This window comes from Oryza brachyantha, chromosome 11, assembly GCF_000231095.2.
Source record: "Oryza brachyantha chromosome 11, ObraRS2, whole genome shotgun sequence".
NCBI lineage: Eukaryota > Viridiplantae > Streptophyta > Magnoliopsida > Poales > Poaceae > Oryza > Oryza brachyantha.
Window position 1 is genome coordinate 5,461,254 of NC_023173.2, and position 19,069 is coordinate 5,480,322.

Genomic DNA, 19,069 nt, shown 5'->3' on the forward strand with positions numbered 1-19,069 from the left:
AGACCATTGAATCAAGATGAAATGGCGACCCAAACTAATTTGGAGCAACAAAAACAAATCCATACATAGATCAATTAAAAAAAATCGCATATGCAATTTTGCAGGCGTATCAGATCATACTATTGGCATTCACGATGTACTTCAGCAACTAATATTTAAGCATACACATGTCATAAAGCCAATTCAACCGTTGCAATTGAGAAAATTATTTCAGCCATGCTCTCCTATTTATTTATTTTGCCTAGCCCATGTATAGTGACATGTGGCATATAACAGTACGTACAACCGTGAACAGCAGAAAAGATTCAATTCAGCCCTCTCCCTTGTCCAGCAAAGCTGTAGCAATTGAGGGCAATTGAGCACAAACACCACACACAAAAACACCACAATATATATCGATCTATCGGAGATCGATCAGAGCTCGTCTCTAACAACACTCTCGTTTGCAGCAGCAGCAGCAGCCTCGTGTTGCGCTGACCCTGATTTGATAGGGTACGAGGCCTCCATGGCGATGCCACACAGCCCACTCGATCCTGACGACGACGACGCCCCTCTCTGCATCCTGATGTACCCCCTCTCGCCCCACTCGTCGCCCCATGAGTTCTTCACGATCCAGTACTTGGTGCCGTCTCGCGTTGTGCCGTACCCAACCGCCGCAACCCCATGGTCGAGATCCGTGCCACATTCTCCCGTGAAGACACCCTAGTTAACGTGTATGGTAAGTGATACGAAATTACAAATATATATTTGATGAGTTCAAACCCTGATGTAGTATTACACAGGATCTCATTTGATATTTGACAGTGTTAATTTTGTTTTTTTCGAGAGTACCTGATGGTCGTTTTTTTAAGATCATATTGACTAAATATATGTGAGACATAATATTTGTGGTTGTTTTGTTTGATTACCTCGGAGTAGAACTGGAAATCCTGGCCGCTTGCCTCGATTGCAACAGCCACAGGCTGGTTTGCAACTGCTTTCTGTAGAGCGGACTCGTCGTTTGCCGGCACGTCCTCGTACCCATCAATTGTGACGTCGTGAGAGCTTGCCTGCGTCATAAACATCCCATCATAGTGTTTGTTTGAATTTGTTATGGTGACTTTTATTAATTTCATCTTAACACTAGGGCCGTTCGCTCGAAGGCCGCTAAGTTAACGACTTATCCCGACAGGAAAAACGTAGTAATAGATTAGTACATAATTAATAAATTATTAATTATTAAAAAATATAAAATCGATTAATTTGATTTTTTAAACAACTTTTCTATAGAAAATTTTTGTAAAAAATATACCGTTTAGCAGTTCACGTAGCGTGCGCACCAAAAACGGGGAGCCGAACGGAGCCTAGGTGTTTGACACAGTTTGTTTTCCAGTTATATTAACCACGCTTTCTGTCCACCTATATATTTTTGTCATGGCCAAAACATTTACTAAGCTATCTTCGTCCTGAAATATATTTAGAGGACCTAAATTTTATATATCAAAATATAACCATTTATATATTGATTTATATTATTTCAATAGTTTCAATTATTCCAAAGGTAACAAAATGCTTAGATTGGTAATTTAATCAATTCAAAATTTAAAAATTAAATATTGAAGTTACTAAAAGATAATATTTTGATATTTGCTTAATTTATGCTAAAGCTTACATTTGGAAATGGAAATGGAGGTAGTATGTTTCCCAGAGATATTTGCTCCAGTCCAACAAAAAGTATCTTGAGGTACCAATACCTCGCAGTACCAAATCGTTTCTGATCGTTGGATCTAACAGTCCCCATCGTACTTAGCTAGATCCAACGGTAGGAAATGATTTGGTACCTCGAGATACCTATACCTCGAGATACCTTTTTGTTGGACCGGAGCAAATCTCTTCCCCAGAACACATAGTTCAAATTAATTAAAGAGATTTGCTTTGGTTCAACAAAAAGTATCTCGAGATACCGTACCTCGCGGTACCAAATTATTTCTGATCGTTTGATCTAACAGTGCACTTCCTACTCAGTTAGATCCAATGATAGAAAATGATTTGGTACCTCCAAGTACCGGTACCTCATGGTACTTTTTGTTGGACCGGAGCAAATCTCTTAATTAAAACTTGCATCTTGACAGGATTCAATATTTATTTTCTTTTGGTGGAAAGTTCAGCAAGTAAACAATAGCAGATCAATTGATTTTTAATCTTGAAGTATGTACTTTCACTAATAGACTTGTAGAAATTTCTTGATAATTCAGCATGTGATTTTACCTTTGCCCTGTTACACCTTCCCTGGACGGCTCGGTAGGGATAGTTGGACTCGGTGGTGATGCCTCCGTTCTTCTTGATGAACTGGAACGCGTAGTCCATGAGCCCGCCGTTGCAGCCCTGGTTGTCGCCGGCGTCGCAGTCCACAAGCTCCTGCTCCGACAGCGACACCAGCTTCCCCGTGCTGATCTTGTTCACGCCCTCCACCGCCGCCACCGCCGAGAACGCCCAGCAGCTCCCTTTCAGACCGCGGCGATCGTCAGTGTCGCTCTCACCGGAGCCGAACAAGAAGCAGGCATAGTGTGTACGTACCGCATTGGCCTTGGTCCTTGACGCCGGTGACGGCGCCACGGTCCCGCCAGTCGACCGCCGGCGGCAGGTTGTCGCTGCCGCCGCCGCCGTACCGGAACGAGCTGCCCTCGCCGCGCCGGCCGCCGCTCAGGCTGCGGTGGTGGCGCGCCCTGGACCCCGCGTACGTGCGCCGGAACTCGTCCGTCGTCATGTCGGCGAACTTGTTCAGCGCCAGCCTGAACGGCCGGTCGTCCCTCTTGTTCGCCTCGTGGACGTACCGCGCGTTCTCCGCGAACACGTTGAACCGCCGGCGAGCCTCACCGTCGCCCTCGGCGCCACCTGCAAGGCCGCCGCCCGGCCGCCGCGACACGGTGTACCGGCTCCGCCACCGCTCGTACAGCGCCCGGAGGCTCTCCTCCGACGCGAGGTCGCTCTCCGTGAACGGGACGCCCCTCGCCGGCGCCGCCGCCACCGCCACCACCACCGCCAGCAACAAACACCTCAACAACATCATCCTGTGCACTTCTCACCTCGAAACCTAGCAAGCAAGCTTCAGTGAGCTGAAACACATCGTAACCGTAAGGTCTATATATAGACCGAGACCAGAGAAGACTCGTGTAGCGTGAGGCAGCATGCAAGCTCCTCCATTGGAGCAGTGAAGTGGAAGCTCGCGATGCGATCTCTGCACGTGGAGAGGTCAGAGATGGCGGGAGATCTAGAGAGAGAGGAGAGGAGGGAGATGGCGGGAAGGAAGAGACCAACTTTTTGGAGGTTGGCGATCACGATGATGCATGGCCGGATAAGTTTCGGAATCGAAAAGGGAAGGAGTTAAAGCGGAGGCTACCTTGTGCATGTTATATGATTGGTGGTGGATTGATCAAAGCACTCAATGAGGTTAAATTAATCGATCTGGTTGATCATGTTCCAGCATGTGGCCTAATGATCTTTGATTAATTGGTTTGTCGTGTCAGATTTCTTCCCATTGGTTCTGTTTGGAAAGGAGAGGATAAGTGTTGCTCGCTGGCTGTTTTTGAAAAGGGGCTTTTTTGTACCGGCGGCTGGCGCAACAGCATATTTGAATTTTGGAAACTTCTATGCTTTGCTGTAGAGCTGCCTCCGTTTCATGTACGTTGTATCGTTTTGTTTTGGATTTGAGCAATTTTATAGTCCAACAAAAAGTAACGAAAAGTATCTCGACATACCGGTACCTTGCGGTACTAAATTGTTTCTGATCGTTGGATCTAACAGTGCATATCCTATTTAGTTAGATCCAATGGTGAAAAATGATTTGGTCCTCGAGGTACCGGTACCTCGAGATACTTTTTGTTAGACCGGAGTAAGTCTCTTTGGGTTTATACTAAGTTCATAGAGAAAAGTGGCGATATATTGTGTATGGGCCAATAATCCAGCACCAATTGAAAACACAAGAATTTTAATCATATTATGTTTGGATGTGATTCATAGAAATGACAAACAAAGAAGTTGAACGGAACTGCTCAAAAGGAAAAAAATGGCCCTAGATTACATAGTAAAATTTACTAATGTAATTGATCTGTAACATATAGAAAGTATGTCTTAGATTTGGAATATATTAAAATCATAAAGGAGCCCTGACAAGCTTGTATCATAACAGTTCCTGTGTCAGCATACATCACTGTTCAGGCGATGCCGTTGAGTCCTGCATGCATAACAGAACTTTTCATGACGACTTCCATATATATAGTTTCAATTATTTGGATTGTGAATGTCTAATTGGATTGCTTCCAACGCATGCTAGTAGCTACTACATCCGATTCATAACGTGAGATATTTTATTTTTTTTACAACATTTTACCATTCATTTTATTTAAAAATTTAGTACAAATATAAAAAAAATTACAAGTCATGTTTAAATTTCTTTTGATAATAAAGTAATTCATAAGCAAAATAAATGATATTTCTATAATTTTTTAAATAAGACAAATGGTCAAACATTGCAAGCGAAAAATCAAGCATCTTAATTACAGTATGAAACAGAGAGAGTAATACTTAAAACTTAAAAGAAAAAAAAAACTACGTCAAACTGTATATTTCTATCCACTGGCTCAATAGATTTTATCAAAGAGAAGTGCATATATATTTCGTACAGTCTCTCAAGGACGGTCATAAACTGACAGTTACGTGCCTGTAAGTTGCTACGGAACTACTCTCGAGAAAGAAACATTTGTCTTCTTGGAAGACAAAATTCCTTTTATTATATATTCAGGTTCCCTTCCTTTCAGCTCTCTTTTGTTCTTCAGGTCTTGTATATTGATGCAACACATTGTGTGTCTATATATATATATATATATATATATATATATATATATATATATATATATATATATATATATATATATATATATATATATATATATATATATATATATTCAAACAAGAGTAGCAGTACAATCATTTTTAGTCAATAAATATCAAATGATCTACAGTTTTCAATAGTTTTCTTATCTGGTTTTTAAAATTTTGACGTATACTTACAGCGCCCTGCTCCGTCAATTCAGTATTAGCGGTGTGATCTAACGGATTAGTATACGAAAAATAAGATTTTTCTTAAATAATAACCCCATCAGTGTGTTATAGCATATAGTTAGGATACATAAATAATGTCATTTATTTATATTGAAACGACTATTTGTCATCTATCCGCAGGCCACAACCTCCCATAGATTCATTTCCTACCGTAGAAATTGCTAGTTCAGATGCTACGTGGCACCGCTCACCGTAATTTAGACGTAGAGATGAAATACAAATGGTTTTGAGAGTTGAGCAGGCAAAAAAAATTTAGTCTTTTCTAATTAAAATACCAAAATCAAATAATTTGAGAGGCTGACCGTAGACTTTTTTCAGTCTGTTTTAAATATGTGGATTGTACAAAAGGTATCCAGAATACAGAAATGTACAAAGTAGAGTAGGTCGTTTAGTGCTTAATATACAAAATCGAGGTAATAAGCGTAGGTGATGTGATAAATAGCTTCGTAGGATCAATAAACGCTGACAAGGTAGTTCATTAAAGCAAAACCAATGAATAGAAGTGGCTTCTTTAGTTCGATTTTGCAAACTTTAGTATTCCCTCCGTTCAAAATGTAAATACTTTTTACACAATTAATATTACTTCTACCTCCGTTTCATAATGTAACACTTTCTAGTATTGCCTATATTCATATGGATTCTAATAAATCTAGACATATATATATATACACAATATACATGGATATATTGATATATAGATGGATCTAGATATAGCAAAAACGTCTTATAATATGAAACAGTTGGAGTACTTATGACATTAACTTTCCATCTAAAATTCTTCCCACTTATCCTCACATACCTTTTGACCTCTATCCATTCCTCATTTAACCCATTTAATCGGAGTAGCATACTCTTTTATTATCGATCTCAATCACTATTATTTTCTTTTTAATTTTAATCTCTAGTAAACAATCTGCAAAAGGAAGGTACCAAGTACTAGGCGACAATGTGATATTATATGCCTCCCGTCCCTTGGATGGGCCGCATGCAATCAATGTGGGCCGGTCATGAACTTGTGATCGAGAATTTGAGACCCATCAATAATACAAAAAAAAACTAATTTACTCCTGGGAATAAGTTCACTTTAGGTCCCTTAAGTTGTCAGAACTATCAAAATCATCTCTCGATCGCAATACCGAAAATGTTGGCCCTCGAAGTTACGAAAACCGTTCAAATTAGGTCCATTGGCAGTATTGGAGGGTGGTTTTGCTGACATGGCATCCTAGTCAGCAAAAAAATATATTAAAAAATTCATGGGTTGCCAAGTCAGAAAAAAGCGCGTCGCGGACGCGTGCGGTGGCATCAGCCTGGGCCTCGGCAAAGCGGGCATCGAGCCGAGCCCCTGCGAGGTCAGTCCGCTCATCTGCTGCAGGTCCGGCAGGCCGACGTGTCGGAGGACAGACCGGAGTTTCGGTGTGCAACGGACGAGAGCGAGACGCCGCCCGACGACTCGACGAACCAATCAGCGAGCAGGGCAAGCGTCGCGTCGGCCTGCGGCTTGGGCAGCATCGCCCCTGGCGACGCCTTGGGTGACTTGAGCTGCTTCACGCTGTCCTCCAGCATGGCCAACGCGCCGAGATCCTCCTTACTGCCGAAGAGTATGAGCACCGCCGACTACGGTGGAGGCAGCAGGCAGGAAGATAGAGAAGATGGCTTCTTGTCTGATACAATCTTGGTTGGAGCAGCCATGAGGCCAACCGTAGAAGTGCACTGAAGGTTGAAGCCATGACTGAATTCCCAGTAACGAAAAAATTAACATGGAGCAATAATTATAAGCACGCACAAGCTTGTATTCAGGAAATGGAAGTGGCGATAGAAGCCCTGCATGGATGTCCATGTATTGCCAACCAAAGCTAAGAGGTTAAAATTGCTGTGCATTAGAAAAATGTGCAAATGGATTTTCCGAGCAACGGGGAGTAAACCGATGACAGGTCGATGACGACGAGGTGGTGGTGGGACATGGGCTCGGCGGCCGTGTACGCCGGAGGTATCGAGTGGCGCTTCCGGCTGCCGGAGTGATGGTGGTGGTGGTGGTGATGCGACTGCTGCTGTTGGGGCTGCGAGTGGTGGTGCGAGTTGCGCGGCGACGATGGCGGAATGGACGAGATGGGGATAGGCGACGATGCTGTGGAGTTTGGCGGTGGCGGCCTTGCCCTTGACCGCCTTGGCCCGCACCGTTAGGAGCCCCTCGTACCACTTCTGTGCCGCCACCTCCTCGCTGCCCATTGCCGGCGTGCCTCCTCCTTGGTGCCGTCGACATGCCGACCGACTGACATGGTGACCCTAGAGGCTGTGGGGGTGAGAGCTTCGGCCTCCCACGCCCACCTTCCCGCGCTGGCCGCCGCCCTCCACCGCCGCCCGGCTGTCACCGCCCCCGCCCTCCCGCATCGCCAGCCCGACCGCCACCGCCCCGCCCTCCCGTCGCCACCAGCTTGACCGCCCCCACCCCCGCCGACGCGCTCTGGAGGAGGAAGTTAGGAGGAAGAGAGGAGAGGAAGGGAGAGAAGGAGAGGGTAAAAATAAAAAATTCTGACATGTGGGATCATCGGCCGCCACGTTAGCAAAATCGGTTAGAAAATAGGTTAATACCGCCGAGGGACCACTTTTTAATGGATTCTTTGAGTTCAGGGGTACATATTTCTGGTATTACGGTCAAGTGACGAAAAACAAACTCGCCTGCAAGTTTAGGGACCTCTGGTGGACTTATTCCTTTACTTTACTGCTGGTGCTAGCTAGGTTTGGGCTGGGCCTAAGGAGATGGCGGCCTGAGGTATTGAGCCATGGTGGTAAACAAAGCCCATAGATAGATTTGAACTTTAATTCTGACACTCTTTATCAATATTTAAGATTTGATATGAGATTTTAAAATGGAATTTTTTGTCTCCAGTAGTCAACTCGTTGATGTGTAGCTAACGTACGTAGTCGATATTTATCTAACCAGCTTATATCGACAACTTTGATGCTCATCCAAGCAATTTGTCATTGTAGTCGGTTGTAATAATTGAGAAGTGTTCGTAACTTTACCCATCCATATATGTATGTGCATAAAATTTCGATGAAGGACCCACTTATTTTGTCTATGCATTCTTTCACCTGAAATGCTTAAATAATTTTTTGTGGAAACATTAAAGGTCTCGAGCAGTATTGGGTAGTTTAATACATGTATATAAATAAAATAAAATAAAATGCAATTATGAAACTCCCATTAGATTTTATGTACCGAGATATAATTTGTCCATAACTACAAACTTCTACTCTCTTTCTCAGACCAGTGTTACGTTGAATCAGCAGATAGCTGCACTTGCTTCTTTCTTTCCTTATTTTATTTGGGGTCTTGTTGCTGTTGCGATCTTTTGTTGGCAGGGGTAAAAATGGTCGGAAAAGATTGAAAAATTTATTTCCGCAACCATATTTTTCTTGGAAATTGAATCAGAAATGGTAACGTCGAAACAAAAACGATATATCGAAAATGTTGGCTACTTGGCTTGTTGCGAGCTGTGCATGTGCACAGTTGGCTAGAGGATTGATTAGAGCGGGATTAGAAAATTTCCGAGTTAAGCTCGATGGAGGATTAGGTTTTGGATGGATTGTGGTAGAATCTAGTAGTATAATTTCTTTCCGTTATTTGGTTGTCTGGGTCCTACAACATTGACAGGAACTCCTGGATAATAAGAGGCGGCTAAACCTTAAATGCAAATATAATGGGTTCTGGCGTCAACGGGGTCGGCGAAGGTTTTTTTTTTTTTATTGAATGCCTCCTTGTCTACCACGGTTGATAAATGGGAGCCGTTACGTACTACAATTACGTTATGCATTAGGTGGATCAGTAACTGTTTATGAGCGGTTAAGGATGGGTTCGTCCCGTGATCAAATGCTTGAAAATTTTAATTTCATCAATTAAATCGGTCACTGTCGTTAGATGATAATCTAAAAATATGCATGCAAGTCAAAAAAACTCATACATGTCATGCCTCTAGCCCCTATGCATTGGGCGCATGTTTGACCGAAGAAAAAAAATCAAACGTTTGATTAATAGCAAAAGTGCACACTTTTTAGTATAAAAGTTTAGTATCTTGAGATACATTGGGCTCTATCATTTCGCAGTTGCAACTTCTTATAAGTCAAAATTTGAATTTTAGAACTTAATTTTGTGGTTTTTTCATCATGGTATGTTTTACACGTTTTGCTTTTGAGTCATTATGAACACGTATATAAAAGTTTTACCTGCAAACTATTTTTCGTTTGCAAAAACGTGTTTTCGCTTATTTCTCTAAAAAGCGAAATGATGGAAGTGATTATATCTTAAAGATATCGTCTTGAGATACTTTTAAAGTAAGATTAAAAAACGGTCAAAAAATAGAGCCAGCAATATCCATGGTAACCATCGTTTATTTACCCCTACAAGATGGACTTTTACAATGAGTTATCCATCCCATGGACTAACTCATGTTATTTGACTGCAAACATACACACGCTAATTTCATGCATGACTCGTTTTGTGGTTTTGTGCCATGATCTGTTCATACATTTTTTTGATCCTTCCCCGATTTTTTTGATTTCTCTCTAGCGATCACTCCTTCGCGACAGCCACGGATAGCTTGCCCGTGTTCCTCCCGGAGAACATCCCCACGAGCGCGCCCGGCGCGGCGTCGATGCCCTCGACGACGTCCTCCACGACGGCCACCTTCCCTTCCGCCAGGTGGCCGGCCATCTCCCGCTCGAACCTCGCGTACGCCCCGAAGTGGTCGAACACGCTGAACCCCTCGATCCGGACGCGCTTGGCGATGACGCTGACGAGGTTGCGCACGCCCTCGGGCTCCTCCAGGTTGTACTGCGAGATCATCCCGCACACCACGACGCGCCCGCCGAGGCGCATGTTGAGCAGCGCCGCGTCCAGCGTCGCGCCGCCCACGCTGTCGAAGTAGACGTCGATGCCGCCGCCGCCCGGGAGGCGCCGCCGGAGGGCGCCAGCGAGGTCGCCGGCCTCGGCCTTGTAGTTGAAGGCGTCGTCGAAGCCGAGCCTGGTCTTGAGGAGGGCGACCTTCTCGTCGGAGCCGGCGCTCCCGACGACGTAGCAGCCGGCGATCTTGGCGAGCTGGCCGACCACCTGCCCCACGGCGCCCGACGCCGCCGACACGTAGACGGTGTCGCCGCTCTTGGCCTTGCCCACCTCGAACAGCCCGGCGTACGCCGTCAGACCCGTCATGCCTACGCAATTCATGAGGAATTTTGTAAATAATCCGGGACAACAAATTCAGTGAGATGAGCGCGAGCTGAGACGAACCGAGAACGCCGGTGTAGTAGGAGAGTGGCAGATTGGGATAGTTGATCTTGTGCAGCGTCTCTGCTGGCTGGGTGACGAGACTGTACTCCTCCCATCCACTCATTCCCCACACGAGGTCGCCGGCGGCGAAGCCCGGATGCGTCGAGTCGACCACCTTGCCCACCGTGTAATTGACCATGGCCTAAACACAATCAAATCATTCATCATCAGTACACAATTAAATTGGGAAAGTATTCTAGGATGTCCACTCGTTTATTGCATGATATGGAAATAGTTATTAAATTTTTTAAAAAAAATTATGAAGATAAATTAATATAAGATATATTACTACACAAACATGCAATTTCAAATACGAGCTCTATACGTATACTCACAGTATACGTAAACGTATACTCTGAATAGTATACGTATACTCACAGTCATATTTATTATTTTTATTATGGATTATAGAATTATATTTAAACTTGTATGTTTGTGTAGTGATATAATTTATATTACTCTATCTTTATAATTTTTTTTAATTTTTTTAATAACTATTTAGATATCATGCAATAAACAAGGAGACATTCCCTCGAGGGTTTAAAATCCAGTCCCAATTAAATTAAAAGGTTCTCCTCATCAAAGAAATGTACGAAATTCGTAATTTCCAGTACTCCATATACCTCTCCTAGCGCAAAGTCCGTTGCTAGGGCAACGTCGTCGCCGTCGTCGTGCTTGGTCATGCGGCCGCGCATCCACGGGTCGCACGACAGGTAGAGGTTCTTCACCATCACCGCCGGCGCCGGCGTCCCCGGCGGCACGCGTGGCCGGACGGCGGAGGTGATGACCTCCATGTCGCCCACCGTGAGGCTCCCCGTCACGTACCTCCTCAGCACCACCTTCTTGTTCCTCACCGTCTCCCCATCGCCGCCGGCGCCGGCCATTAATTCCCGGCACAGCTCGAAATGTTAGCTAATTAAGCACGCTAAGCTACCACCTGACTCTGACTGGTTAACTCCAGATTCCTGAGCAGGTCGTCACTAGCTTGTCAGGAGTTTGCTGCTTCGTTAATTTGGGTAGAGCTACAGCTTAATTATATAGCTAGGCGAGATTCTGAGCTATGAAATTAAATTAACCAGCTGCTGTGTCACGCGTGGTGGCTATGGTATTAGCATGACCTAATTAATTGTTTTCCTTTTGAGCAAAATTAAATCTCCTCGGCAACATCCTTGGTGACGTCGTCGGTAGACGTGCCACGGGTTATTCATTACCCACCCCGTACTTATACTATATCATTTGGGCAGGATATGGGTAAAGAATAATTTTGGCAATGGGGAGGGTATTACCCATTTTACCCGTTTTATTTGTACCCATTTAGTAGGTATAAACTTAGACATAAAATTTTCAAACGCGTGTTCACACTATAATTTTTTTATCAAATTTGAATGAAATTTAGTGGAATGATTTATTATGTATAGGAGCAACTTTTTATAAATTTTAATTTATTTCTGTACGTGGGACCCATATATGTCTTAAGTTATCCGTTGGTTACCCATACCCATTGGTAATACCCATTTAGTTTGGGTATAAGTAATTTTCTTTAAAACGGGTATGGGTAAATTTGGATATGATATGGGTTACCCAATACCCTCCTCCCAAGTGGCAGGTCTAGTCGTCGGTCATGGTGCACAACGATTCTGGGTTATTTGAATCAACCAGAGACTGCTACGTAGCCCGTGTATATATGTTTTAGGTATTTGCATGATTTCAGTTGTTCTTTTTTTTAAAAAAAAATCCACCCATCAAAAATTGCACAATGCTGACCTCATTCTGAATGTTTTGACCTTAGCGTAATATTGTGAACGTGCTCAACAAAAACCCATGTTGTTGGCATCCTACGTTGATTCATTTCTTACCCTTGTGCAAGTAGAGACTAAAAAGCAGTAAACTGTAGAATAAAACTACACAATTGTAGCATTATGAACAAAACCTAATCAATACATAAATATTATGAGCTGAACCTTGGAATTGGACTCAAAATGAAGTAAACACAGGAATGTTAAGAAAGATTTCCAAAAATAAAGCCACAAAAACAATTTTCACTCAACCCTCCAGTTTTTCCTCTAGCTCGTACACTGATACTCCTGAAACTCTTGCATGAAATCAAAACGTGTTGAAACAATGTCATCAATTATAAAATATATCATTTTGTATAGAGATTTGCTCCGGTCCAACAAAAGTAACTCGAGGTACTGGTGCCTCGAGGTACCAAATCATTTCTTACTATTGGATCTAGCTGAGTAGTATGTGCGTTGTTACATCCAACGATCAGAAACGATTTGTTTCCGTGAGGTACCGGTAACTCGAGATACTTTTTGTTGAACTATAAAATTGCTCTTTATATATATTCATTTGACACAAAGATAAAAATAATAAATGGACAAACTATTAATCAATGACCTGAAAAAAATGAATGAGTCAATCGATTTTTGTGTGGAGCGCTGGATTTTCACTCAACCCAATGACACGTCCCAAAAAAAAAAAAAAAAGAGACACCGAAAGATAAGGCTTGTCCTAAAACCTATTTGAAATCATCCAGCCCCCATAAGTTGTGGTCTAAACATTTTCTCTAAATTTGATTAAAGAAGGTAAGTGTTGCGATGATGATCCTAGAAACATATTATGGTAAAAAATCGTTACGATGAAAAGATGGGATTTGTAAGAAGCCTAAGTATGTATTCCCATTCAAGGTGCTGGGAGAATTCATTTTGGTTGTTTTTGCACAACGGTCGCAAACAGCTAGTTTGCTCAGCTTATATATTCTATATACACTTGATGTTTTGGATCATTTGGTGTTTTTTTTGGAACACCTTCTAGCGGGTGCAACGTTGTGCAAGTCCAAGAGTACATTTGAGCTATAAATTCTCATTCTTCTCAAGCCTAGTGCTTGTTCTAGAGTCTATAGCGGCCAAGTCTGCACCCACCGAGAGCGTTCTACTTAGTTCTTTAATTAAGTGAGGTACATCTCTTGTTACTTTTGGCATCTCGACATGCCAAGCAGACTTTGGAAATGATTCTTTTGTGATCTCTCAAAAACTTTGTGGGCATTTGAAAGGATTGTGAAGGGTTTGGCATTCACCCTCCTTGGCGGAGAACAATCACCCCTACTAGAGCATCTTTGGACTTTATGACTAAATTAAGGAGGGAGCAAAACTCTTCTTTAAAGTGCTCCAACGAGAATTAGCGGAGATAGTTGATACCCGATACAACGGGAAAAAACTAGCTATTTGTTTTGTTTTACTATTACTTTCCTCACATTTAACTTATTGTTGTTTAACTTCTTGCCATAGAGTTAGTAGAATTGATTGAAAATGCTATAGGTACGCACTCTACTCAATTATGTCAGCTTAAAGTTTTAAGTAGTTTAGATGTAATCTTCTTTATTAGAAGTCCTATTCACGCTCCATGTAGGACATATTTGAACCTTACGAGTGGTACGAGATTCACGTCTCCTTCACTGCCTAAAGAGAAAGATGACCAAAGAAGGGTTTAATCCACATAGAGCACCAACCCATTATGAAAAAGATTATCCATAATAGAAGGCTCATATAGCTTGTTTTCTAGAAGGTATGAGTTTTGATGTATGGAGAGTTGTTGCCATTGGATATTGTAAGAGTATTAGATATGGCATGTCCACGATCATGAAAGTAAGCACCAATAATTCCACATACCTAATGTTATACCGCATGCAGGTGATGTTTATTGATACAATTAGGTCAAGGATCAAAGGTACTACGGATATATAACAAAGGTTATTAGGTAGTCTATCTAGCTAGGTACGAATAGGATTATCCACCCCATATAAGACAAGGCTATCCCAAGTTTTACTTAGAGGAGAGTTATCCACAGGATATATATACAAGGTCTCCTAGGACAGGAGGACATCATCAAGACTTAAACAATCCAAACGACACTTGCACACTTAGATATAGCCTTAGTTGTCCACGACGGTCACCGACTACAACTTCTGCCTTTACGATAAAATTAGTTGGTAGGCTAGGTAAACACTCTGGCATCTATGACATGGAATCCTTGGTGTAGCATAGTTTGTGTTGGCTACGTATCTAGCACATAAGCCGGGTATGTAGCCAGCACCAATTAGGGCTATGCAATAGTGGGATTATTATGCTCCGATGTATTTTTTTTGTCATAGGAAGTTGTCTCCTCGGATTTAAAAGCTGTGAAAACCATATGAACTATCTGAAAACTTCACAAAGAAATATAAGAAGGCAAGAGGAAATGTGTGCATGTAGTATAGTACAATATCAGGCTGCTTCCTGTAAACTCTCAGATATGAGTTGGTGAACAGTGCCATCATCTAGTTGATATTTATAGAGTATGTCATCAACTATGCAGATTGGTTGTGTTGATTAAGAGAATGCAAGTAAGTTGGCACAGATAGTGATCGAGATTAAATTATACAATATTATATCAGGATTGTATGTAAGCATTGTCATCAACTGGACAATGATACAGTTAAGACTAGATTCTATACTAGAAAAAAGGGATGCTGACTAAATACTGACTGCCCAGTTGATGACAATTAGAATATTGTATAATTTAATCTCAATCAGTATGTGTGTCAAATTACTTGCATCCTTTTCTCAAGACAAACCAATCTGCATAGTTGATGACCTATTCTGTAAATTAAATATTAACTAGCTGATGCCATAGTCCACAACTCATATATGAGAGTTTCCAAGAAGCAGCCTGCTACTGTACTATACTACATGCACATATTTCCTCTTAGCTTTCTAATATTCTTTATGAAATTTTCGAATAGTTCATATGGTTTTGACCACAGCATTCATCCATCATTACCCAACAGACAATAGATAATACTCACACAGACAACCCTTCTTTGGATAATTTGATGTGTTAATTATACGTATGCCGCAGGTAATATTCACATAGATAACTTTGTTTCAACCATTAGTACACTGTTCAGATTCAAGCTTTGATACCTACATGTTCAATTTAATTTGTTGCTGAGTAGGCCCCAATGTAAGTCTCATTATCCGCAGCAGAGGGGAACGATTGGCAAATAAACGATGAACAACAATAGATAGACACAAGATTTAACATGGAAAACCCTCCTAAAGCAGGAAAGGAAAACAAAAAACCACGGACGTCAGCTAGCAAATATCTTTATTAATAGGAAAAGTATGAATTACCCCCTGAACTATCGCAGTCGGCCGAATTACCCCCCTAAACCTGAAAACCAGACATCCTTTACCCTGAACTTTCAATACTGGGCAAATTACCCCCTGACCCAATTCAAAGCGATTTTGTCCTATGTGGCAGCCCAGTCAGCATGTTTTCTTTTTTTTAACGGTGGGACCCACATGTCATACCCCCCTCTCTCTCCCTCTCCCTCTCCCTCTCTCTCTCAGGCGAATAGGGCAACGCCGCAAGGACGGCGGGCGCTAGGCGCCACGCAGGGACGGTCGGACGGCGGGTGGGCGCTCGGTGCTGCGTGGGGACGGCCGGACGTCGGGCCGACGCCTGCGCCGCGACGAGCAGCAGGATGGCGGCGGCGGCAAAGCGGGGGAAGATGGTCACAGCACGCGGGGATGGCCGGACGGCGGGCGGGTGTGGGCGTGCGGACGGCGAGTGAAGGATGTCGGCGGCTACGAAGCGAAGGACTCACTGGTGGCGGCGGCGAAGCGGAGGACGGTAGTGGCAGGCGGCGCCATCAATCTCGGCGCGAGGGGACGAGGGCGAGGGCGAGGGCGATGACGGCGGACGGCGGCGTGCGGGAGAGAGGACGGCAGACGACAGCACCTCCGCTTACGCCACCTCGATCGTCGTTGCGGCGCGGTTGTCTGCCCGCCGACTGCTTGCCCGCCCGCCGCTCGTCTGGCTTCCTTTGCTTCGCCACCGCCGTCATCCTATTGCTCCACCTTGTCGCCGCGGCGCGGCCGTTTGTCCGCTGCCCGCACGGCCGGACCCGCGTGCCGTTTTACCATCCCCGCGTGGCGCTGAGCCACCGAGCGCTCGCCGCCCTCGCCCTGTTCACCTGAGAGAGAGAGAGGGAGGGAGTGGGAGAGGGAGAGGGAGAGGAGGGAGAGGGTTATGACATGTGGGCCCACCATTAAAAAAAGAGAAAATGTTGACTGGGCTGCTACGTGTATGCCACGTAGGAAAAAACTAGTTTGAATTGGGTCGAGGGGGGTAATTTGTCCACTGTTAAAAGTTCAGGGTAAAGGATGTCTGGGTTTCGGGTTTATGTTGGTAATTCGGCCGACCGCGATAGTTCGGGGGATAATGTAACATACCCAAGCCGTAAACCTCAGAACTAAATTTAACTTAAATGTATCATGTGGTTGTTGAGTGATTTTAATTGTTTTTGGATCTTAATCATCTTATCATCACATGCAATAATAGGCCTAGTGTCACAAAAACAATTAATCTGGTATTTATATGCATCCAAAAATTCTACAAAAATTCTAAAAAATATCTTGATATGTCAGAAATCAACCCTCAAATATTCAAAATTTTTCATTTAGGGTTTGCTATCTCTTTGATCTATTTTAATCTCTCCAAAATCTTGAAAAACTGTTTAGTAGATTCAAACCTGCTCTCTCCGTAAAATTTATTTCAAAACCTCTTTTTGAAGTTTTGTTTCAGCAAAAGTCTTATACTAACTTTCTTCTAACACACGAGGAGTGGCAAACGCTAGATCGCTCTCTAACCATTTCTTCTCTCCCTCCAAAAAATCCTTTGCAGCCAACTCTACTTGACTTAGCCTCCAAGCCAGTTTTCAAATTTCTTCAGTGACAAGTGGGCTCCACACCCCCAGGACCCACATGGCAGCCTCTCACTCTCTCCTCATAGCCTCCACCGCCCTCCATGCCCAATGGGAGCCCCAGAAACCCCATGATTGCACCAGCCACCCCTCTCTCTCACTCCCCCTACAACACTCTTGCTTATTTCTCAAGCTAGCGCGCCAGTAGCAAGGGCATGCTCCCCACATCGCGTTCCAAGCCCGAGCAAACGCATCCTATGCCCAGAATGCCCGAAGTTCAGCCGTCTTTTTCGGCACCGGCAACTTAGGCGTCATCTTTCTCCATCCCCGGTGAGTCCCTCTCTCTTTCATCAAATGGAACGTGATCTACGTATCACGCCGAGCTCACCGGTGCCTCTTTTGCCCTAGAAGCAAACTGTCGAACATGTGGTGGGCGTCACCGACCTCGCCGCCGGCCACCGTCTTCACCACTCTCGTGGACCTCGTTTCCTCCGTTTCTTGGCTTGGTGAGCACCCTAGTACCTTGAGACAGCTCTGGCACTAATTATTTTGCACTAACCGAGCCCTTGCATGCACTAACCAAGCCATTACAAGCACATGTAAGGCCATACCAAGACATACCACTGCTGTAGCTCGCGTTCTAAGGGCTACGGACCACCATTTCCTTCACCACCACCACTCACGGATGCGCAAGGACCCCCTCTACATTTTCTCTTTTATGCTCGAATCGATTCGGGCCACCGATCGTCGCCGGTGAGCTAAAAATCCAACTCACCCATGGCTGCCGCTCCTGTGAGCCCGACCAGGGACCTCCTTGGGAGAATTCGACTAAAGATAGGGTCCTATCCAAAAACTGCCTAGACACATATTATTGTAGCAAGGGAGTGCGGGTTGATTTCCCTATCTTCCGAGAGCGTTTCTGCAAAACGCCCCTCACTTCAGAAAACGCCATTCACTGACATGTGGGCCCGGCTGGAATTAAATTTTGAAAACTGATTTCTATTTTTTTTTAGCTGAGAATGAGCAGAACTTCAAAAGTTTGTAGAAAATTTATTTTAACTCCGAAAATTGTGAAACCAGTTTTGTTATATCCGTGAAGTGAACTATTTTAGAAACATATAAAACTAGGTACTTTTTGTACAAACTTTTCCTTTATTTTTGTTTTGCCCTAAATGTCTCCTAGAGCTTGTTAAATCCATAATAAATTGAAAATAGCTCTAAAAATTGTGAAACCACTTCTGTTAATTTTCTAAAATCATGCTCTGTAACTTTGTAAAATTAATTTTCTTCACTTCTGTACAAAAATGTTGCTTAATAAAACTTAGCCTTTTTAAAACCTTCTTCTTTGAAAAATGCATATCTCTGTAAAACAAAGTGATAAAATAAAAATTCCTTCACTAGAGACCATCTGAGACCAGCACACACTCACTGCATAAGTTTCATGAATTTTCATGCATTTTTGGTTTCCATGCATTTTTATATTTATCGTATACACGTATTTTGAATAGAGGAAGAATACGTTGAAGAAGAAGAGGGTGAGTTTGTTGAAGACCAGGTTTAGGTGTTTGCGAACGAAGGCAAGTCAGCCCCTCCTTTGACCACTTTGATCCTATGTTTTATTGGGCTAAATGATTCTATTGCAAACATGCATACGTTAGCTAGTATTAATTTTGGTAAAAGAAATTATATAAATGTGGGAATGGTAGATATGACCTAATTGCTGTATAATCCACCTTGAAATATTGAATCCTTGTTGGTTGTAACCATAGGGTGCTCTTGGATACAATTATTATGTTATTAGGGATTATGCTATGCTTATATTGCCGCTATATGCTTATATTCGGTTACCGCCTTGCAAATTACTCATTTTGATAAATGTTATATGTGAAAAAGGTTAT

General features: G+C 43.1%; 2 protein-coding genes across 2 annotated transcripts; both read right to left on the reverse strand.

Annotated features, from left to right (window-relative positions):
• Positions 1–190: 190 nt before the first annotated feature.
• On the reverse strand, positions 191–3,106 carry LOC102709605 (vignain-like). The gene is made up of 4 exons (XM_040528828.1): positions 2,557–3,106; positions 2,248–2,483; positions 909–1,049; positions 191–702 (listed from the first exon to the last, which is right to left on the reverse strand). The coding sequence occupies exons 1-4, from the start codon at positions 3,047–3,049 to the stop codon at positions 415–417; spliced, it is 1,158 nt and encodes a 385-aa protein (XP_040384762.1). The 5' UTR covers positions 3,050–3,106; the 3' UTR covers positions 191–414.
• Positions 3,107–9,469: 6,363 nt separating this feature from the next.
• On the reverse strand, positions 9,470–11,307 carry LOC102708473 (2-alkenal reductase (NADP(+)-dependent)-like). The gene is made up of 3 exons (XM_006662855.2): positions 11,047–11,307; positions 10,385–10,565; positions 9,470–10,308 (listed from the first exon to the last, which is right to left on the reverse strand). Exons 1-3 carry the CDS (start codon positions 11,305–11,307, stop codon positions 9,671–9,673), a joined length of 1,080 nt encoding a protein of 359 aa, XP_006662918.2. The 3' UTR covers positions 9,470–9,670.
• Positions 11,308–19,069: the final 7,762 nt, after the last annotated feature.